The sequence below is a fragment of the Lissotriton helveticus genome, chromosome 1_1 (assembly GCF_964261635.1).
Source record: "Lissotriton helveticus chromosome 1_1, aLisHel1.1, whole genome shotgun sequence".
Lineage (NCBI taxonomy): Eukaryota > Metazoa > Chordata > Amphibia > Caudata > Salamandridae > Lissotriton > Lissotriton helveticus.
This window is the reverse complement of record NC_136057.1, coordinates 1,087,093,602-1,087,117,338: the sequence shown is the minus strand read 5'-3', so window position 1 is coordinate 1,087,117,338 and position 23,737 is coordinate 1,087,093,602. Positions and strand designations below refer to the sequence as shown.

General features: G+C 40.2%; 1 protein-coding gene across 1 annotated transcript in view; it reads right to left on the bottom strand.

Annotated features, from left to right (window-relative positions):
* The window catches only part of LOC144763497 (voltage-gated potassium channel KCNC2-like), a 95,706-nt gene extending 73,301 nt beyond the window's left edge, over positions 1–22,405 (bottom strand). Inside the window, exons 1-3 of the mRNA XM_078649143.1 lie at positions 22,379–22,405; positions 21,351–21,506; positions 3,835–4,762 (exon numbers count right to left, since the gene is read on the bottom strand). Coding sequence (XP_078505269.1) covers positions 3,835–4,762; positions 21,351–21,506; positions 22,379–22,405 — 1,111 coding nt within the window. The remainder of the gene's footprint in view (positions 1–3,834; positions 4,763–21,350; positions 21,507–22,378) is intronic.
* Positions 22,406–23,737: the final 1,332 nt, after the last annotated feature.

Genomic DNA, 23,737 nt, shown 5'->3' with positions numbered 1-23,737 from the left:
ACCTCGCCGCCAAGACCTGGAACACCCTCCCCATCCACCTACGGCAGACCCAAGACCTGCTGACCTTCAGAAAACCCCTCAAGACCTGGCTTTTCGAGCAGTAGCAGAATCCCCCACCCCAGCGCCTTGAGACCCTCACGGGTGAGTAGTGCGCTTTACAAATGATATGATTGATTGACTGATTGATTGATTGAATGACCCAGAGAACATTTATCCGTGCACTACATGCTAACATTTGCAGTTCTTTATCCACTTCAACGTTTCTTTATAGCAGTAGCAAGCCTACATTGACAGTGTGATGACATCCTTGAACATCATCAGTGATCTGCTCTTAACCAAGTGAATTTAACTCCATAACAGTTTTGCAGTGCATAGGTAAGTTTGTTAAATGGACCAGTTCTAAATACCCACTAGCCAGGTCTGCCATTGAACTTTGTCAACAGTTATTTTTCTTGAATCTGTTTCAAACTGCCACAAAACGTTTCGAATGAGCCTCAAGATTATCCACTAATAAAGGGTGCAAGCTCTAACATCCCAATGATCATATTACTATGCCTGTAGGAGTTTTTGGATGCACTCTTGGACTTGTTTGTCTAATGGGAACATATTTCTTTTTTTGGACGTAGAGCCAGATTCACAAATGTATTTATGCACCTATTTTCAATTGTGCAAATAAATGGATTTAAAGAGGCAATTTACCATTCCAATCACAGAATTAAGAATGTTGGGATTTGGTATTTTTAAATGGCATTAGAATTTCTTTTTACTTACCTCAGTTTGGTAAGATGTTCATCAATCCTCAAAGATGGTTAATAGTGTATTCTTCAAATTCAGGTAATTTCCTATCCAGAATATAATTCTACATTTTCGACAATCATGAGCAGAACTTAAGGCCTGATTATTAGTTTGTTGAGAATGCTGGTTCTCTCGGGTACAGAATTGATTCTTGGTTTACTGAATACTAACCAATTAAAGACAATACTCAAACCTTTTAGTAATAATCAATGAAAAGGAAAGAGAAGAAAAGACAAAGACCATGAATAAAAAAACACACCAAAATTAAATCAATCATAATCTGTATTTAAGGATAAATCCATATCTTCTTTTACATTTATGGTGTTGAGATGACAATAGAAGGCTGCTAAGGATCATGAACAAAGAATTTGTTCCAACGGCACAAGTGATATGGTGAAAAAAAGTGCAAAAAAGTGCTAAATATGAACAAGATAAATACAGTGCTGTACAAATTGTTGACACTGGTCATTCAAAGGACATCCATCCCTAGTTACATAAAGCTCCACACAGCTTAGGATTTTACATTTCTATTTCACGTGGGGCGGAGAGAGTAGGGTCAGAATTATCGCAAGCACGTCGACGTTTCGACCCAAAGAGGTGCGTGATTGAGTAATGGTCACGGCGGGTCGTCCTCAGGACAAGGCGATACAAGGGACAGCCAGAATTAATGAAAGGAGGTCTTCGGGGGTTGGACCACTGTGGGTTAAACTCAAAAAAGGTTTTTAATGGTAATAATTCACGTCAAAGCGACAGAATAGTTCTGTAGCTCCCCGGCGCTGCTCTGGAACTGAAAAGCTTTTCGTGAAATGGAAATGGAAAATCCCAAGCTGTGCGGAGCTTTATGTAACTAATGATGGATATCCTTTGAATGACCAGTGTCAATAATTCGTACAGGACTGTATATATCTTGTTCATATTTAGCACTTTTCTTTTCCCTTTTTTTACCACATCACTTGTGCTGTTGGAACAAATTGTATGTTCATGAACCTTGACGGCCTTCTAATGTCATCTCTTGACACCATAAAATATGAAAGAAGATATGGATTTATCCTTAAATACAGATTTTGATTGATTTAATTTTGGTGTGTTTTTTGATTCCAGGTCTTTGTCTTTTCTTCTCTTTCCTTTTCATTGATTATTGCAAAAGGTTTGAGTATTTTCTTTGATTGGTTAGTATTCAGTAAACCAAGAATCAATGTTATACCCTACCAAACCAACATTCTCCACATTCTTATACACCCAGGTTCTGAGGCTCTGGGTCACCCCATTATACTAGCTGATTATTGGTTTGGCTGTGCGAGAGTGCGGTGGCACCCCATTGCCCTGCTCTCATACCACCATACCTCGCAGCTGACCACCTGCCAGATTATAAATTTTCTCGTGGTATGGCGGGCGGTCCTTTGGTATTCCCACGGCGGTGCCTATTAGAAAGACACCACAATGGGAGCGCCAAAGCTAGTTCCTGCAAAGCCTGGACTGAGCAGTCCATACAAAGCAGGAAAGGGGGTGCAGGCAGACAGGGGGGCACACCATGTGCCCCCTGTATGCATCCTCAGGCCATGTAGGGCCCCCTAGTTTCCTCACCACCACAACTTTTATGGCAGGCTCACCGTCATGAAATCTGTGGCAGTGAGGAAATTGATAATATGCCTGGCGGTGCCAGAGCAGCACTGCAAGCATTTTGCGGCCCTGAGACAACCATGCCACAAGCAGGGATCACAGATCCCTGGTGTTTACAGCAGTCCTATGGGGTTCCAACCGCTGTAGTTGTAATAGGGCGATCGGACCACTGGTGCAGAACTCTCCATTCATTTGTGTTGTTTAGATCAAAAATTAAATATTGCAGGCTTATATATAAAATGTTTTGGGGAGTCAGTAAAGTAGTGCCTTCTAATACTCTTTGACATACTCTTACATGCCTTTGTGAATTAGCCCCAGTACATCTTAATTGGGAATAAAATGGGAATGTTCATAGAGAATTAGTCCAAATAGAAAGGACCGTGCATTGAGAGGAAATTTGATGCTTCGGGCCATCTCACAAAGCCATGTAAGAATATGTAAAAAAACAACGCCATGGCAAATCTGCTCAAAAGTTAAGAAAGGCATCATAATTTTCCTCATCGTTTCAACCTTCAGTGTCTCAAATCTCTGCAAACAACATACAGATGAATTAGACGATATCAAGAATACATACATTTCCTCATCTTCTAACAGTTGTGCTATAAATATTATTAAATTGACACAAACCTTCTTTTATTTGCATACCACACGAATAGCACCGAAAGAGATGAATATTCGTTTCATAGCCGATTTACAAAACGTGTGGGTTTTCATTTGTTATAATCTTTAATCTTTGGGACCTATTCTGAAATTCTTCAACAACTGAACTATGGGGACAATTGCATTAAAATATGTCATGTGTGAGAGAAGAAATTACATATTTGGATTGTGACTGAATACTATAATTTTCATATTTACTAAGAAGCTTTATGCCAACATCTATAATCAAGTCACAATGTAAAAGAAAACAAATATGATGGTTCAGTAAACACAAAGAAGAGAAGAAGCACACATATTGAGTGAGCAATATCGGTGTCCAAAAATAACAATTTAAAAATAGGTTTTCTTTAAGGAAGGAGGAAGCTCTTCTCCTTGGAGACAGCATGCCTTTGTTTATGCAAAGAGTGGCGGCTGAGAGAGAGCAGGCCCCATGCAATGTAGCATGCAGTGTGGAAAACAGCAAATACATGATCAAAACATGCAGGCATACTGCATCAAACACAAGCAAAAGAAAAAGCAAAAAAAAAAAGAAATCAGCTTCAGCAGTGCATTAACGGCAGAACAAGGCAATTGTATAAACCAGCTTTTCAGAAATATGAAAAATCTCATACTGTAATCACTTTGCTTCCTTTCCACTGACACACACTGGAGTAAGGAGGAAAAAAGCTACAGCTGTTATCGCAGAATGGGTATTTTCCCTGATACATCATAAACTGGTCTAAAATGACTTGGGTGCGCGTGCACTGGGTTTCATCTTACCTGATCGGTTGCGTTCCATTAGTCTGTTGTCTTTGCCAAGGCATGTATCACTCTGCGTGCTGTTGTATCCCAGATTCAGATCAGAGTGGCTGAAGGTCGGGGAACCCCCCTGTGGCGCATGGGGGATGTACTTCTTTCTTTTTCTTGGAAGCTTTTGCTTGGCCATTGCAAGTGAGTAATACATTCCAAAATTGTTGACAATGACTGGCACAGGCATAGCAATGGTAAGTACACCAGCCAAAGCGCACAGTGCGCCAACCAGCATTCCTGACCAAGTCTGAGGATACATGTCCCCATACCCCAATGTTGTCATAGTAACCACTGCCCACCAGAATCCAATGGGTATATTTTTAAATTGTGTGTGCTTACTAGCTGAAGGGTCGTTGGGGCTGGCTCCTATTCTCTCAGCATAGTAAATCATCGTGGCAAATATTAAAACTCCTAAAGCCAAAAATATTATGAGGAGCAAGAATTCATTAGTGCTAGCACGAAGAGTGTGCCCAAGTACCCTCAATCCCACAAAATGACGCGTCAACTTAAAAATTCGCAGGATTCTAACAAACCTTACCACCCTGAGGAACCCTAATACATCCTTAGCGGCTTTGGAGGAGAGCCCGCTCAGTCCCACTTCTAAATAAAATGGGAGGATTGCAACGAAGTCAATGATGTTCAAGAGGTTTCTGACAAATTCAAGTTTATCAGGACAGAAAGTAACACGGACTAAAAATTCAAAGGTGAACCACACAACGCAGACTCCTTCCACATAGGTCAACGCAGCATCTGTTTCAATTTCGAAGTGGGAAATCATTTCAGTGCCGTTGTTGATTGTTTCTGTTTTGTTTATGATTGTGTTGAAAGCCTCATGCGTTTCCAAGCAAAACGTTGTGATTGAAACGAGGATGAAGAACAGAGATGCGAACGCAATGAACTGCAAGAAAAGAAGAAAACAAGAAAACCGCGGATAAGTATTAATTTACCAACAAATGCAACACCAAAACAGTTGTGTTGGTCATTTTAAGAACTGTGTTTTGTTAAAGTTGGGCTTTACTAATTCTAACTCAACAGGCAAAAACATGTAAAGACACACATCAATTTTTTCAAGTAAACATATATTTGCATACATATAATTCATCAGGTAGTAGTGTAGTTAACAGTGCAGATTCATAAATTACTAAGAAATAGCAACTGGCATGTTTCATCATAGGAAAGTGCATTTCAATGACATAGTCTGTATACGTTTTGCGAGGAGAAAGCCCATTGCAGACACATTTATTACTCTACCTAAATAGGATGTCTATGTTCAGGGAATATCAACCACCACAGGGGCAGCCCTAACCACCTAAACCAGGGGCTATTGGTATTTTATCCTAACAATGGTTCAGAATGTGCAACAATCACTAACATATCATAACACATATAAAAAGCAATAAAGTTAAAGAAGAAAAATAGAAAGTGAGAAAGTTTTGGCCCGTATGAAAAACAATTATAGAAGGAATATATGTGTAATTATAGAAAAAATATACAAAATGTATTTTAATTTAAAAAGTTACATGAAGCTCAGACATATTGCCGGTACAACAAAACAATTACAATACATATAAAAAACCAGGCAGGTGGCATACACATAGAGGTTACATGAGCATAAGAGTTCTAAATCTATACAAGAACTCCTATAAACAAAACAGTGTGTCCTCCTTAAGTTGTGGCCACAATAGCGCCGACGGCGTTTCGACCATTGTCATTAGTGCATGGTCATCTTCAGGACAATAAGTTAACTGAGCTTATCACCAACCAATTTTCACGCTGTAAAATCGCAGGCAAGCAAAACCAAAGGGATGCTTGTGTCGGTAAGATTAAAATAGCAAACTGCTCGGGAGTCAGTTTTAAAACTCCACTGACTTCGAAATGGCTCTGCCATGACTGGTGCCAGAAAATCACAGCAGTCCTTCGTCGAAAATTGCTGCTTAAGGTCAGCCAATGTAGTAACGCCCAAACGAACGTGAATTAAGTTCGGGTCGATAGTTAATTTGAAAAGCCACAGTTCAAACTGAACGGGAATGGCCAGAAAGCAGCTCCCTGTAATGAATTGTTCATTATATAAGGGATGAAGAAATCTCTGTCATACATTATAAGTATATTGCAAGTCATAGAGGAGTTCCATAACCATATAGAACAACGAGGCCGTAGGCCGAGTTCATTTATTATGATATTGGAACTCCGCATTGACTTGCAATATCCTTATCAAGTATGCCTGGGGGTACATTATCACATATAATACATGGTCACACCATCACCATTCCCACAAACCCCTTATAACCTTGGTGCGTAGCTCTTTCACATGAAAGAGCGAGTATGGTTGCAAACATGAAGAATAAAAATAAAACGTCTAGTGAAATATTTAACACATCAAAAACCTGTTGTATACTGTAGAAAAGGACTCCCCTTGGGAAGATTATCTCAAACGAAAACAAGTTATCAATCACTCATGGCATTCAAACAAGCTCGTACAGCATCTGTTTTAAACCCTTTTCCCCTAAACAGGTACAACCAGGATTTAGAAAATTATATACATTTTAATATCAATTCTATATAAAATCACAATACGCACATGAAGCATAAAAATGACATATGATTATTCAGTTAAAAACATTAGTCCATCGGATAAGTCTAGAATGCAATTTATTCCTGAGACCATCCCATAATACGGTGCAACAAGGCCCCACAATTGCAAAAACAATTAAAGGAAATGTTTTCACCACAAATCGGAGCACCCTACAAAACAGTATTAATATATCTGATATCTATGCTGATCTGTTATCTTTATAAAACCCAGGTCCCAATGAAGCAGGTTTTCTTTATCTAACATCCCTTCTTATACATGGATTTTGCGTAAGAAATGCGTTGACGCTTTCCTGTGGATTAAAGTCAAATTCAACCACCTTCTTCAGGGCAATGTAATTTGGAGTCAGTCTCCCCACTACAACAATATGTCATTCAACAGCTATAAAATCATACATATAACAAGAAGTAAAATACAATAAAAATTTCACAATGTACACCTGGCTTCATGAGTGTTAATTCCCAGGTTAGATCATCCTATAAATGAGAAAGGGACACCTCCCCATACTTGAATCAATTTTTTACCTCCGGAAGCCACTTTATTAAAATTAAGCTGGGCTAATTTCTATAAATCATGCACTACTTGGATTCCCAGATACCTTCTTTCCCATTTTATCACATCACTAGTGTGTTGGGTGGTCCATTCCATAGTCTCGTTTTTTTTGTTGGTTAATACAGTAACCGGGTCCTTTCCCCAAATCTTCCAGAATATTCCATACTATTGGAAGTGACTTTGCTGAATCTCATGTATAGACAATCAGGTCATCTGCATAGAGACCAATTTTTTCTCTGACCCATTGCAAACACAAGGAACAATATTCCTACTTTCTCTTATTTTGTTTGCCAGCGGCTCTATATAAAGATTAAACCGAAGTGGTGAAAGTGGACACCCCTGCCTGGTCACTCTTCTGATTTTTATCTGTTTGGTTAGGTTCCCATTAACTAAAATCCTAGCAGTGGAGTTTTTATAAAGGGATCTAACTGCCCCTAAAAAAGCCTTTCTTAAATCAAGTTGCTTGATTACACTATATAGGAAGGGCCAACTGACCCTATCAAAGGCTTGGGACGCATATAAGATCAGCACTGTCAAGGGGATACTATCCTTACCGACCAAATCTATTGCCCCTATTAAATCATGAGTCAATTCATGTAGTTGCCTTCCCTTAATGAACCACTTCTGATTTTTATGAGCTAGGACATCGACCAACTTTTTCGAGGCGCTTTGTTAAGATCTGTGTAAAGATTTTATAATCTAAATTTAAAAGAGAAATCGGTCTATAAGACTCGCAAGACTTGGGATCTTTATTTTGTTTATGAATTATGTTTATGGTAGCCTCATCCCAAGAGTGTGGAAAGTCCTGTCTATTCACAAAGGCCAAATTAAAAAGGTCTATCAGAATAGGCGTCAATTCTCCCTTTAATATCATGTATATTTAATTTGGGAGGGTATCTGGGCCAGCTGCTTTTCCTCTTTTTTAATTAATAATTGTCTAAAAGACTTCTTCAGAGCTGATATCAGCATTCAGTTCATCCGTAGAGGTCGCTTGTATAGGCAGAATTTCTAGCTCTTGAAGATACATCTTAATTTGATCATCCCCTACCTCCAAATCTTCTGTATAAAAGTTTTGGAAAAATTGTGTAAAGGCGTGTTCGATCTCTGAGTCGTCTGTTACTAATTTTCCCATTTTTTGCTTCTAATGGCCTTAATATTATTCCTCATGTGCTCTATTTGATTTTCAAGACAGCAGCTTTCCGCAACCCTCCCCATATTCATAGTGGGAAAGTTTGCTAGCCTCTCATGTTCTCCTCACTATTACCTCCAGGTAGTCTGACAGCTCTAGTCTTGCCTTCTGTAGTTGTCCTTCAATATAAGTCAAGGTTTGAGTATCAGGGGCGTTCGTAGATTCTCTTAATAGGATCTGTATTGAGGATTCAAGTTTACTAATATCCTTCCTTATCCTTTTATTTTGATGTGCAGTTAGGCCAATTAGGGTGCCCCTTAAAAATGCCTTGTATTTATCCCATGCAGTGTGCAAAGGGTGGATGCTTTTTTTATAAGAAATAATTAATTAGTAGCTTATTTCAGCCACTCTAGTACCTGTGGGTCTGAGAGTAATCTTTGACTTACAGTCCATCTCTGAGGTAAGGGCATGATGTCTAGGCTTACTGCAGAGTGATCAGATTAGTGCTCCAGTATATGTATTGTTAGATCTTGGGGTCTCTAGTTGGCAGAGGTAGGTACCAATGTCCAAATAGGGACCCTTGCTTCTAGTCAGGGTAATGGGGGATACACTCTTTAGATAACCCCTGCTCACCACCTTGGTAGCTTGGCACGAGCAGAAAGGCTTATCAAATGCAATGTGTAAAGTGTTTGTACCAACACTCACTGTAACACAGTGAAAACACAACAAATGGACTCCACACCAGTTTAGAAAAATAAAGTATCTTTATCTAAACTACACAAGACCAAAACAACAAAAATCCAACATACACAGTTCAAGAATATGATTTTTAAAGAGTTCCCGGGTTTGCAACAAAATAATCCACAGTTGCGTCACGTTTAGCCCAAAGTACCAAAGTTCCAAGTGGAAGCTGCAGTGTTGAAAAACAAGTGATGCATCACTCCTAAGAGCCTGGGGAGGCGATGTGACAGCCTCGCTGCACGCAGTGGGCGTGTTGCGACGAATCCAGTCTGTATGGGGAGGGATGGATTCGGGTGCGCAGGTTCGGTAGGAAGCGTCTTGCACAGGCAGGATGCGATGATCTTTGGGACGGCGACGATCTCAGGTGCGGCGGCGAGGTGCTGCGCACCGTTGATCTTCTCCTCTTGCGGCCCCTTGGTGCGATGGCTCTGCGGCGATGTTCGCAGTGACGTGATGTGGTCCCCAAGCAAGCAGTGCGACGATCTTACCCAGCAACGACAGACTCTGCGACGATACTCGCAGCAATAGGAATCTTCCCGCACCGAGGCGATGCGCTCTGCAAGCCAACGATGCGTCGGGTCTTGTAGCGGCAACAGGCGCTGCGACGATGAATTTTCTCGCACTGTTGACGATGCGCTCCGCAAGCGAGTAATGCGTGAAAATTGCAGATCTACTTCTTTTCTCCTTGTCCAGCTCCCCAAGCAGCAGTCACAACTTCCAGAGGCCCCACAATTGGATCACGCACTCTAGGAAGGGTAGAACTCATACAGCAGAGTTCAGGGGGAAAGCTGGGGGGGAAGTCCTTTTGTTCCTGGGACTTCTTAACAGGAGGCCAGCTCTTCTCAGGCCCTTGAAGATCTCTTCAAACAAGGGGACAAAGCAACAGCAAAGTCCTTCCCCTCTCCTTGGCAGCAAAGCAACTGCAGGTCAGCCTTACAGCAGGTCAGTCCTTCTACTTCAGTCTTCCAGCTTTCTCCTTGGCAGAGATTTCTTCTTGATTCCGGGATGATCTAATTTTCTGTAGTCTGGGTAGCCCTTTTTATACCAATATTCTCTTTGTTCTATGAGGGCAGAGAAATCTTGGCTTAGTCAGAACCAGTTCTGGTCAGTCCTGGAGCACTTTGTTTACTTGACTTCTTTCCTTTGAGAGAGAGGGGCGGGGTCATCAGCCGCCCAGCAGGAGGTGGAGCCAGCATTGGGGAAGGGAAGCACAGCCCTATTCAGGCCCAGGTACTATCCCCTCCCACCACTCAAGATGCATATGGAGCTATTCAGCCCAGGGATAACTCACTCAGCCTCTGGGAGCCACCCCAAGCCCTGTCACTTGCAAACCAGACAGTCAATTCACAAACAGGCCAAGGCACACAGAAAGCTCAGACAAGAAAACTGCCACTTTCTAAAAGTGCTGTTTTCAAACACAGGATTTAAAAACCATCCTTCCTAAAATATGTGTTATTAAATTCTGAGTTCAGGGATACCAGACTTTTATTTTCTGTCTTGCTCCTATGGGAAGATATGCAGGTAAACATTATACAAATCAGTCCCCATTATAACCTATGGGCAAGATAGTCTTACAATAGTGAAAAACGAAAATGGCTGTAATTCACTACCTGAGCATGTCACACATCCTAGTACATGCTCTACCTTTCATAAACACTGCACCCTGCCCAGGGTGGTACCCAGGGCCTTCTATAGGGGTGTCCAATGTGTACAGAAAGGGAAGGGATAGGCCTGGCCAGTGTGGGCACTGGTCAGGTCAGCGTTGCAGTTAGCAACTGCACAGAGGCACTGTGGTGGCAGACCTGAGACACCATTTTAGGGCTACTCATGTGGGTGGTACAATCAGTGCTGTAGGCCCACTAGTAGCATTTGAATCACCAGCCCAGGCACACCTAGTGCACTTTACTAGGGACTTCCTGGTAACACAAATAGGCCAATCATGGATAACCAATCACAATAACAATTTACCTAGGGAGCACTTGCACTTTGACACTGATCAGCAGTGGCAAAGTACCAAAGCATCTAAACCAGCAAAAACAAAATCCAGCACAGCGTAAAAAATACAGGAGGTAGAGGCAAAAAGTCAGGGGAAACCACGCCAAAGATGCCAGGTCTAACATGTATAACTTTGGTAGTGTTTTTACTGGTGATAGTATCTACCAGGAAGAAGTCTATTCTAGACCGGTGCCCATATTTCCTATTATAAAATGTGAACCTTCCCCCTGAGCTCTCCCCTTTGCTTTCCTTTAGGCCCCAAATGTCAATAAGGACTATATATTCCATCAACTGTTTCATCAGACCTCTCATGTTAGGTGAGTTTGCAGTTCCTCTCATGGAGGATTTATTCTGAGCAGGCTCTAATATTGCATTGAAATCCCCTTCCATTATAATAGGGAGGTTAAGATCTAAATGCTGATAGTATAAAGCATGAAGTGGCACGGGGTCATCTAAATTTGGCCCGTAGTACCCTGCACATGCTGTCCATGTACCATGTATTTTTACCTTATCTATTGCCCATCTCCCTGCCGGGTCGACCACACACTCTCTCAAAATAGCTTTGATGTATTCCTTAAAGAGGAGCACCACCCCTTTACACAACATGACTGGGTAGTACATACTCAATAATCTATCCATTTCTGACCTTTTAATATATCTTTCCATTCCTCTTTTAAAAAGTGAGATTCTTGTTTGAATATAACATCACTAACCGAGAGCCTAAGATACTCTAAAATTCTCCTCCTTCTGGTACTGATCCTGAGACCATTAACATTCCAAGCTACAACACTTAAGGGTCTAACTTTTCCTGATTCCACCATGGATGAAGTTTGGTACCCGGGGCTGAACTACATAGGGCTGTAACTTGGCTCATCCGCATGATCCGTTTTATTCAATGAGAACTTAAGTTTTTTTCTCCCACATGCTCCAACACCCTGTGATTATTAAAAATGTTACTTTATAAATGCAATTTTTCTGCTAGTGACCCACCCACCCCACTCTGGGGAACCCTCCCTATTAACTACAGGTATTCTGAAAGATTACCTTTTAGAGCTCTCCTTTTGCTCCATGGCATTAATATTTCAATCATTTCTGTTGCGCTTTAATCTGGTCAACTAATAACCTTACTTCCTTAGGATCTCTGATGTTGTGCATTTTGTTGTTCCACATAACTCTGAGGGAAACAGTTAAAAATGTCTATAACCCCCAAATTCACCTTCATCTTCAATGCAATCCCCCTACAATTTAAACCACTATTGTTTAAGAAGCTGCACAGGGACTTAAGCAGATTTATATGGAGGGCAAAAGGGGTGAGAATTGCTTGGAGGAAGCGCCATAGGAAAAAGGAACAGGGTACCATTGCAAGGCCCTATCTTTTTCAATATGACTGTGCCTTCCATTTAAGGAACATAAGGCTGCTACTTATGGATAACTCTACCGTTTCCCTGTTATTCAGTGCTTTGACTACAGACCTTCCTGTGAGGGGGGGCTTTTTCCTTTTTAAATTCCGCTACCCAAAGTACTTCAAGAAAGTGAGACTCAAGATTCTTGTTGCCACCTGTAGGTTGTGGTACCAAATCAGACGGTCTTTAATAATTCCCTTTTATAGTAGCCTTGCCCGAATAACGAACTCCCCCAGGACACTGGCCTGCCTTCTGGACAAACTTGCAGTCCTCCTGTTGACTGGGGTACACATAAATGGGGTCAAATCATAGAAGACAACCAACTAGTACCTATGTGTGCCTGGTAGAAATCACTGAAGGTGGTCTATCGAAATTTTAATATTACCAACTAGCAAGTTTGGCAAATGGGGTTAGGTAAAGACAGCAAAGGGAACCAATATTGGGAGAACAGGATACCGAAACGCCTATTTGAGCTAAAAGAAATTTCAGAGTGGTACTGGATGCTAGTCCAGGGTGGAGAGGAGTACACCCTGCCAATTGAGATCTAGAAAAGGGACCTGCAAAACTAAGACGTCGAAACCCTGTGGTAAGTATCTATGTCTTTTTTGTGGATATCTACAAAGTCTGCGCCTCTCAACAAAAAGCGTCTGTTTACTGTCCATAAGGCTTACTGGACACCAAGGAAGCTGTCGAAGCTAGGAACCCGGGAGGCAAGGCAGTGCCCAAGTGTGGTGAAGAAAAAGCAGACAATGTTCACATGTTTTGGTAGTGGCCCTCGATTGGGATCTTCTGCAAGAAGTGGTTAAGGTGCCCTCAGAAATAATGGGTTAAGAGATTAAGGTAAGCCTGTCATTGGTTATTTTCGGGGTGGTCAGTGGGGGGGAGACTCCCTGAAACGTCTGAAGACACAAAAATGACTCATCTTTGTGCTGATCTTACTTGCACGAAGAGATATATGCCTAAAGTGGATTCTTCCCAGTCCCCCTTGGTTTGGGAATGGCTAAGCACAGCACAAAGGCTATGCAACTTAGATCGGAGTGATCCCCCTTCTAAAAGAACAAAATTCTGGGAGATTTGGGAAGACTGGCATAAATGCCCCCCTTCTGAAAGGAAAACTCTAACTATTGTCTTGTGTGTAAAATATATTAATCTAATCATTAAACATCAATGCAACATTGGTCGTAGGGGAGCCAGGTCGACATTCATTGCTAGAGCCCCGCTATATCGACTTTATTTGCTTTTGTGTCTTAGGTTCTCGACGTGGTCGATTACACATGGCCCGTAGGCTTAACAAACCCCCCTTGAGGGGAGATTGAGGCCCCCCACAAAGTCTTAGAGATCCCTGGCCCTGCATGATGAAAAAATAAGGACTAAATACAAAATAAATGAGTGCTAATTCACAGAGGTACCCTCCTCTCTTCATACTCTAATCATTTAACAATTTTCCATTTAATCCGGGAGAGATGTTCACTTAATAAGTGCAAATTTGTTATCCTGGTGCACTCTGTAATGGTGAAGTTTTGCGAACGTGTATTGTAGGAATTCTTAGTTAGCGCAACTCATGTCACAAGGCGTCCTGCCCTTGTCTTACAATAATTGAATACGTGGTGTGGAAGGGAAACTCCCTCCTACAAATGAGTGCGCTGTTTTTCAATGAAACTCTTTGGTTTCTTCTCCACTTTTTCGAATTTCATACTCGAATTATTCCATATATAACAAATCAGTAATCCATGCTAGTTTTGCAATTGATTTGTAGTTTTATTTCACAGTTTCATGTAGGATAATGTGCCAATTATCAATACATCTTATATTCCCAATGCATTTCGGGTCTCATACATCGGACCCTTCATCAGGGGACTAGGAAATGAAAGGAAACAGGACCAATTAATTCACTGTCCATAATATACACACTCAATATAACGATTTAGATACTCAATATTAACACGAACTCAATTACAATTCTCCAACCTAGAATCAGTATATAACTCCTCAGTTCTAATATGTAAATGCAATACAATTTCCCTTTCCTAATAACGGGCAGTAGATATATCTCTATTTTATACAAACTCATGAACTGATAGTGCGCGATCTCATAACTATGCGAAACATCAAAGACATCCACTCGTTTTTCTATTCTACTTACATTCGACCGTCCGGTCTGATGCATAGAGTATACTGGCGTCTCAGCGTTACAGTGTTGCGCGCCAAAAGTTAAGAGCTAACTATCGAGTAAAGTTCCGTACACGTGATCGGAACATCTTCCAATCACGGCAGGGTATTACTCCGGTCATGTGACTAGGTCCGTTCTGGCTTCACGGAAATGAAAATAGGTGAAACGACTCATTATTTATGTGTATTGCAGGAATTATACTACGAGTCAGAATAACTACATTGTGTTTTGTCATGACAATAAGAATATATTAAAGAAATACAGAGTAATAAACAAACTACACTCAAAATAAATTGAGTCTTACAGTTCAAATAACACTTCAAGGATCACGGATATCGTTCAAGTCCATAGTTGCGATTTATAGAAAACATGAATGTTCAATTCTATCATTGAGCCCCATGGGGTGGGCCGAATTAAGTTTTTTGATCCAATAGTATTCACATCTAAGTCTTTGCTTAGTGGGATCCAGGTCGCTGCGTGGGACAAAGTAGGTAAGTTTCATCAATGTATGTGGCTGAATTTTGTCCCGACCCGACTCAGGAATACCAACAAATTCTACAAAAGATCATCAATCACGCTCATGAGATGAAGTGGATTAATGACAAAACCAAACAGTTTTTTGAGATAAAATACCCTAGACGACCTAAGTTGTATATGACACCAAAAATACACAAAAATTTGCAAAATCCGCCATTTAGACCCATCGTCTCTGCGTGTGGGTCAATATCTGAGCCCATAGGGAAATTCATTGATAGGTTCTTGCAACCGATTGTACAAAATTCAGCCACATACATTAAAGACACGACAGCTTTTTTGAACTTATTGAAAAATATTGAGCTTAAGATGGATGAAACTTACCTACTTTGTACCATTGATGTAACCGCCCTCTATACCTCTATCCCCCACAATGAGGGCTTAGAGGCATTAGAATGGAGTCTCATAAACAGTGATCTTCAAGAAGAACAAAAATTACTAATCATACAACTCATGCAATTCGCATTGTTTTGTAGTTATTTTGAATGGGATGGAAAATACTACAACCAAAGCAGCGGGACATCTATGGGCTTCGGGGGGGCGCCCTCATACGCAAATATCTTTATGAACAAGTTTGAAACTGACCATATTCTGAAAAATTTGCAATGGACAGACCATTTGATTATGTACAAAAGGTACATTGATGATTTATTTATAATATGGAGAGGTGCTAAAGAAGATCTGGAAAACAATATCATTGCACTCAATGCGTGCAATGAACGAATAAAATTTACCCACACCATAGATGAACAAAGCATTGCATTCCTTGATGTGAAAGTGACAATTATCAACAACAGCATTGAGACTAATGTACATATTAAGAAAACAGACAAAAATTCATCTCTACTGTTTCAAAGTTTTCATCCTATGGCGTTGAAAAAGCACTTACCCACTTCTCAATTCATAAGAATGAAAAGAATAACCTCAAATGAAGAAGAGTTGTCAAAAATTTTGCAAGAACAAATAAAGAAATATCAAGTAAGAGGATATCCTAATGATGTACTGCAAACATCCATTGAAAGAGTGGCTAATCAATCTCGAACCAGCATGTTAATGGAAACAGTTAAAATTCAACAGACTAAAACTGTTTGTGTACTAAAATTCTCTACAGATGCATCAAAAATTAAAAAAATTGTGAACAGACATTGGAGACTCATCCAGCAAGAGCCTGATTTGAAAGACCTGTACAACGAAAAAATAACTTTCGCATTTCAAAGATCGAAAAATATAAAAGAAATGTTGAATACACCGAAGAAACTCACTATAACCTTTAGAGGCATGCAAAAATGCCAGAACTGCATCCATTGTGGAAACGTGATTACTGGAAACCAATTTACTCACCCCACTAAAGGGCATCCTATTGAATTGAAACATAACAGTACATGTGATACGATGAACTGCGTGTATGCTATCAAATGCCCGTGTGGCAAAACCTATGTAGGACAAACTGAGAGAAAAGTAAAAACACGCATAACTGAACATAAGAGCAATATCAGACTCATGAACTCTAAATCTACCATTGCATGCCATTGGCTTGAAGCACGTCATCAAATTTCCCAACTAAGATACATGGTCTTAGAGAGAATTGTCCCACGCAGCGACCTGGATCCCACTAAGCAAAGACTTAGATGTGAATACTATTGGATCAAAAAACTTAATTCGGCCCACCCCATGGGGCTCAATGATAGAATTGAACATTCATGTTTTCTATAAATCGCAACTATGGACTTGAACGATATCCGTGATCCTTGAAGTGTTATTTGAACTGTAAGACTCAATTTATTTTGAGTATAGTTTGTTTATTACTCTGTATTTCTTTAATATATTCTTATTGTCATGACAAAACACAATGTAGTTATTCTGACTCGTAGTATAATTCCTGCAATACACATAAATAATGAGTCGTTTCACCTATTTTCATTTCCGTGAAGCCAGAACGGACCTAGTCACATGACCGGAGTAATACCCTGCCGTGATTGGAAGATGTTCCGATCACGTGTACGGAACTTTACTCGATAGTTAGCTCTTAACTTTTGGCGCGCAACACTGTAACGCTGAGACGCCAGTATACTCTATGCATCAGACCGGACGGTCGAATGTAAGTAGAATAGAAAAACGAGTGGATGTCTTTGATGTTTCGCATAGTTATGAGATCGCGCACTATCAGTTCATGAGTTTGTATAAAATAGAGATATATCTACTGCCTGTTATTAGGAAAGGGAAATTGTATTGCATTTACATATTAGAACTGAGGAGTTATATACTGATTCTAGGTTGGAGAATTGTAATTGAGTTCGTGTTAATATTGAGTATCTAAATCGTTATATTGAGTGTGTATATTATGGACAGTGAATTAATTGGTCCTGTTTCCTTTCATTTCCTAGTCCCCTGATGAAGGGTCCGATGTATGAGACCCGAAATGCATTGGGAATATAAGATGTATTGATAATTGGCACATTATCCTACATGAAACTGTGAAATAAAACTACAAATCAATTGCAAAACTAGCATGAATTACTGATTTGTTATATATGGAATAATTCGAGTATGAAATTCGAAAAAGTGGAGAAGAAACCAAAGAGTTTCATTGAAAAACAGCGCACTCATTTGTAGGAGGGAGTTTCCCTTCCACACCACGTATTCACTTAATAAGTGCCCCACGACTGGTAAGCAGGAGCAACGCAGGGATATTTGTTGCAAACTGATATTAGAAACAGTTCAATGCAAGTCATTGTTTTTTAAAGGCTGCAGTAGCTCGGAACATGTAGAAACATGCAGAAAGATTCTGCCATTTTTCTATCTAAGGAGTGGAAAAGGTAAACATATTCTCTCTGCTTGTCATTGTAAGTGATTAAAATAAATTAGGAGAATTAAAAGCAACCTTCCACTTGTTGCTTTAAACAGCTGCTTCAATTATGCTCCATGGCCTTACCTACCGTTCACCTTGGCTGCTGGCTCTGACCGTAAGAAATATGACGTCAAACCTCGACTGTAAAATCGTCTGATTTTTCTAATTGGCGGCTTGATGTGTCACAAGATATTGATTATAAACAAATTAGTGACTGCACTTTATACAGGAATTACAGAATCTCATACACTATAAAACATTAAACATATTTGGTGGAAAATTAGACAAAACTTTTTATATGAATCGTGCCGTTTTAATTTATTTAATACATTACAAGCTTTGGCAACTTAACTAGAGCACTGCATCTTTCAAGTATATGACACAAAAGACATTGTCCCTCATTAAATATTGGGTTGTAACATACTACAAGATGATAATGATGGTTCGGGCGGGAGCTAGGCTGTAACTGAGAGAGTAGACTGCTGTCACTAAAATACTCCCTGGTTATTTTCATTGGAAAGTAGCTTTTTACATATTATTTTAACAATATTTTACAATTAAAATCACCCACTTTTAATTAATGTGTAACAAACTTGGTTATAAGTTCTGTTCATAATTCGTTTTAGTAATGTTTAGACTTTTTAAAGTGTTATGAAGTAAATTCTTCTTTTACATGTAAGTGTATTATTAATTTAAAATGATGACATTTAATATTAATTATATTTAAGTATTTGTATAAATAATATATATTTTTCTCTATGTGGCGCTATTGTTATAGCCTACATTCAATGTTTTTTAGCATATTGCAATATCAGTGGTCAACCATGTGTGGTGCTTGACTTACTCCCAGACAGGGCTGGAGTACATTTAAGCCTGTTTTTTACTATTAGAGCTGTAGTAGAATGAGAAGTAAATGTTGTGAATTGTAATTATCTTATCAGGGTGTGCGGTTTTTATTACTATGTCCCTCCATAAATTCTCTCCCTCAACTTAGTGTAAAATATTCCCCACTGTCCCACTACTCCCTCTTGTCCATCCCACATTTACTACTAGGGTCAGTGGTGGAGATGTCTTGCAGTACGATTGCAAATTGCATTTTGTAGTAGTGAAATAATACTCCTGGAGTCCTTCTTAATATACTCAAAAATGCCTTTTGTGACTCGTGGCTCATGTGCCTATAAAATGGATAGAAATGTGTGCAGCAGATGTTATGTTATGTTATGTTATGTTATGTTATGTTATGTTATGTTATGTTATGGTCTGTAAAGTGTACTATCACCCAGGAGGGTATCCTGGTGCTGAACAGATGTGAGTCTAGACACATGTAGGGCCTAGTGGGACCACTGAAAAAACAAGGTCTTCAGCTTCTTGCGGAGTTCAAGAATTGAGGAGAAGGCTCTTATGTGTAGCAGCACCAGGTCGTTCCATGCTTTAGACGCAATGTAGGAGTAGGCTCGATTGCTCGATCTAGCTTTCTGTATGCATGAGATTTTTACAAGATGGAGACCGGACGAGCAGAGGTCTCTGGAAAGTTTGTGAAAGCAGATGCGATTTTTGAGGTAGGCTGTACAACTGTTATACAGTGCCTTGAAAGTGTGGGTGAGGAGTTTGAATTGTGCTCGTTGGTGAATGTGGAGCCAGTGGAGCTACTTCAAGTGTGGTGTGACGTGAGTGCAATGTGGCTCATTCTGGCTGCCAAGTTCTGAATGATCTGCAGCCTTCTGGTGAGTTTTTTGTTGATCCTAGTATAGAGGGGGTTCCCATAGTCCTGTTTGCTTGTGACCAGGGTGTGCATGACAGGTTTCAATTTCTTTCCAATTTAGTATGTTCACTCAGCAGATATCAATGAATACATATATTCCAATAATAATGATCTGTTATTTCACTCAAATACAGTACAATGTTGCATACTCAGAAAGTCCTGCCAGCTCCCGTTAGGTATAGTTAAACAATCACAACTGTATGATCAGTAGAACAACCACTTACAGGCATTCTTTTTGTGCTTTAATACTGATGCCAGTGCCATCTGAGGTGCTCATAATTGGTGGCCCTGTTAATTGCAAAATGTGTGGTAACTGCTGTTATTGCACAGATCGTAATTATACATTTTTGATAAATATTGACAGGTCAGACCTGCCCATATTTATCAGGTGAACAAAATGCCCGGCATTTAAAGATACATGCATATTTTGGGTCATTAAGCACCAGATCCTCATGTTATTCCACAAAAATTAAAAATCGGTTAGTAATTGTCACACACAATAAATTACAAATCTGTGGAGTAAGATTTTATCCTTTGCAATAAATATCACACCAAATACTGGCCACACATAATGAGGACTTCCGTTGTTAAACCTGACCATTAAAAGTCAGTGTGGATTTTATTTAGACCGATGTACAGTCTTCATTATATGATGCAATCACACATTAAAATGCATTTTGCAGTGCACACAATGTTTGAAATTCTCATAATTTTTCATAACGCATGCCTCTAGAAGCTTCTACCCACTTAAAAGGCACAATTGGGTTTAAATACTTCATCTCAGACACCAATTCATCAGTACATATTTAGACCTGTGGATACTCTGCCAAGAAGAAGGACTGCTGTGCTGCTGTGAGTACTGCTACTCTGCTAGACTGCTGTTCTAAAGGAACTGGTGCCCTGTTGTGCTGAACTGCTGCGCTCTTGCCTGGGGAGGGAGAACTGGACCTGCCACTTCACCTTGAACGCTTGACCCCAGAGTTACTCCAAGGGCTAGTGTGCTGGCCTCCTGATCTCAGTCTCAGGGAAATACAAAGTTCCCCAACATCCTGCCCCAGCCCCTGGACCCATGTAGTGCCTCTCAGGCTCTGGATGTGGCTCATGGGTGCTGAAATCAAGCTTTTGGGCTTTTCGCGATTACACCGAGATTTTGTCAATCGAACTGAAAATCAGTGAACAGTTATGTCAGCCCGACTCTTTGCACTGCAGCATCGACTTCTTGCGAGGACCCCACAACAAAGCTCCAGCAACACCCACCCACGAGGCCGGCCTGCTCTTCCTGCTGCACCAACAGCCTTCCGCGATGCTCACCCCATTCCTTGCGTCCCTCTGTAATGCAAACAGGACTATTGTCAAGAACCTGAGAAGGTAAACTTCAGTGGGCCTATCCTGGTGACTGTATGTGACCTGCACTCTTTCGCGTTCGGCCTGAAAGTGTGACTTTGATCCGGTCCAGTACAACCAGTATCTCGAGTTGGCGCGTTGTGCTTTTTGGCTCTTTTTCCACTAAATTCTTTAAAAATGTGTATCTCCAGTTCTATTGACTGGAATTTTGCAGTTTTCATCTTTTTTTATTTATTAAATTCTGCTCTAATTTTCTAACTTTGTTTGGGATCCTTTTTGGTGGTGCTTTCACTGTTTTACTGTTTGAAGAGCAGCACAAATATTTTACACATCTCACCTCTAAATTAAGCCTGACTGCTCTGTGCCTAGCTATCAAGGGATTGGGCACAGGTTAATTTAGAGGTTGCTTATGCCTTACCCTGACAATTATTGTGGTTGCTGCTTTCAAGGCCGACACCCAAGTCAACCAGTAGCCCAATGTTTCACAAGTGTAAGTATGATTTGCTTTCATAGTGTTTCCTGATCCTCGAACTTCATCACAGACTTTCCCCTTTAAGGAAGCCTCCACTACTTTCTTCAGGACAAGATGAACATTTGAATTCAGTAGCATAATTCTTATAACCACATGCCAAACTATGAATGATTTTATAATTCGAAATTTGAGATTCTATCTATTTACGAGCAAATATGATCTTGAGGAAATTCGAGAATGTCTATTTTCTGGCTGTTACTTATGTTTTTTGGTTTTTTTTGTTTGCTGGAGGCATATTGCATCTTTCATTTCTATCCCATGACATTTTCTATTTTCACTGAATAGTCTTTATTTACTCATTTTGGCTTGTCACGCCCCATGACATTTGCATATTTCTATCCTATTAGTAATTGTTTACTTTTTGAAGAGTTCTCTAAATAGCAATCTGCCCTACCTGTGTTTCTGTCTGTGTTCTCTTCCACCCGATCACCTCCCCTTTTCCACGCCATCGTGTCCCAAAATAAACACACTCCAACAGCTTCGGCACCAGCAATTGAGGTTAGCAGGAAGTGTAAATAGATTTACCACAAGCACTACAAAACGCATGGGACTGGAAGGAACGGTGATGGAGAGAGACAGAGAGGAGGGGCTCGACTGAGTCTGCAGAGAAGGCTTTTAGCTTCACTGGCTGAGCAGCAACCAAGTAATATGCAGTGCCTTCGCTCCAAAATAGTGGCAGTGTTAATACACTCTGTTGCTTTAGAAAGGGCCTTTCCGTAACATCTTAATATAGGCATGTACACACTGTGAGCAATGTGCCTGTAATGCAATCAGGGAATGTTGCAAGGGAAACCCCGTATTTGGGGACCTTGTTCTATCAATGTAGATCCTTAAGTAGTAAATTTATGTGATTAACTGTTGTAATGTGTACAGAGTATTTCAGAATAATAAATACATTTTCTTTCTGCACCTACTGCAAGCATTTTCTCAATTTTCTCCATTGTGAGATGTTTCTGTCCTACTAAAAATACAAGATACTGCTGTAAGGTGCGAGTTCCTCATTCAAGCAAATTTGTGCCAATCCTCAAAAGGGATTATTTACAATATCCCATTTTCACAAATGAACCAGGAAGTATAAATAAACAGCGCTAATAGCATTTCAAGTAGTAAACCTCCATATTGTTATGCCTCATTCTCCTGTGATTCTCCTTGCACCTGACCTCAACTTCCGTCTTGTGCTCATTTCTACCAGGTGGAATCCAAAATGCATTTGATTGTGTTGGTCTCTGCAGTTGCACTAGCATTTAGAACATGGAATCCTGTTACCAACTCCATTCACACCACTCGCGTTCAAATAGGTTATCTCTTATGCACACTGGACATCATTTAGGGATCCCCAGTGGTCGCAGTTGCGACCCCTGCCTTGCCCTTTGCTACCCCTAGAAATGCCTTTGCGACCCCTGGTCTCAGAGGTGGCAAATTCAGTGCCAGGAACACAGGGGCAGCTGGGGCTCCACTCTTTTTATTTTCTGTAATTTTTTTATTGCACTACTAGTGAATAAATAAAATATATTATTAACTAATAGTGTAATACAAGTGGAGTACAATAAGCTGGAATATAACCTTCCTTGGCAGCTGAGGTAAGTAAAAAATGCTTTTAAATGTATTTTTGTACATGCTTGCAGGTGAGAATGTGTTTATGTGAGAGAGTGTATCTGTGTGAATTTGTGTGTAAGTATGTGCGAGTGAAAGTGGAGGTCAATGGGCGTGTAATGTCACCACCGCTATCCCTGGAATTTAGGTGAATTGACATCCATGGGCAAAGTTTCATAGTGGCACACAGGTTTTAGGGAAGACCTTAGTACACTTTGGGGGATATTCTCAAGAACGTGTGATAATTATTGCAAAATTAGCTTAACGCAACTTTTCACATCGCAGTCTATTGCTGGAAAATAATGCTGTGTCAATGTTGTATTCTCAACACGGTGGTACCATGCGATAGTCTCACTATAACATGTGAAATGTCCATGTTAAAATTAACACGAAGCCTAAAAAATGCAAAACACGAATGTGAAAAAAGCAGCGATGTCCCAAACCACGATACACAAATCATCGATAACCAGTAACAGGCCTGCAATTGCACCATAAAAGAAGAAAAAAAACTGTGAGATGACAATGTACGAGTACAACCTCACATACGTGATGTAGTACAAATGTCCACTGACCCGCATCAAATAAGCATCCCCTCACAACCAGTCACAATATACATTGTCATGGAGTCTGTATGTAAACTTCGCCAATGCGTCAACATACATGGAACACACTGTGAAACT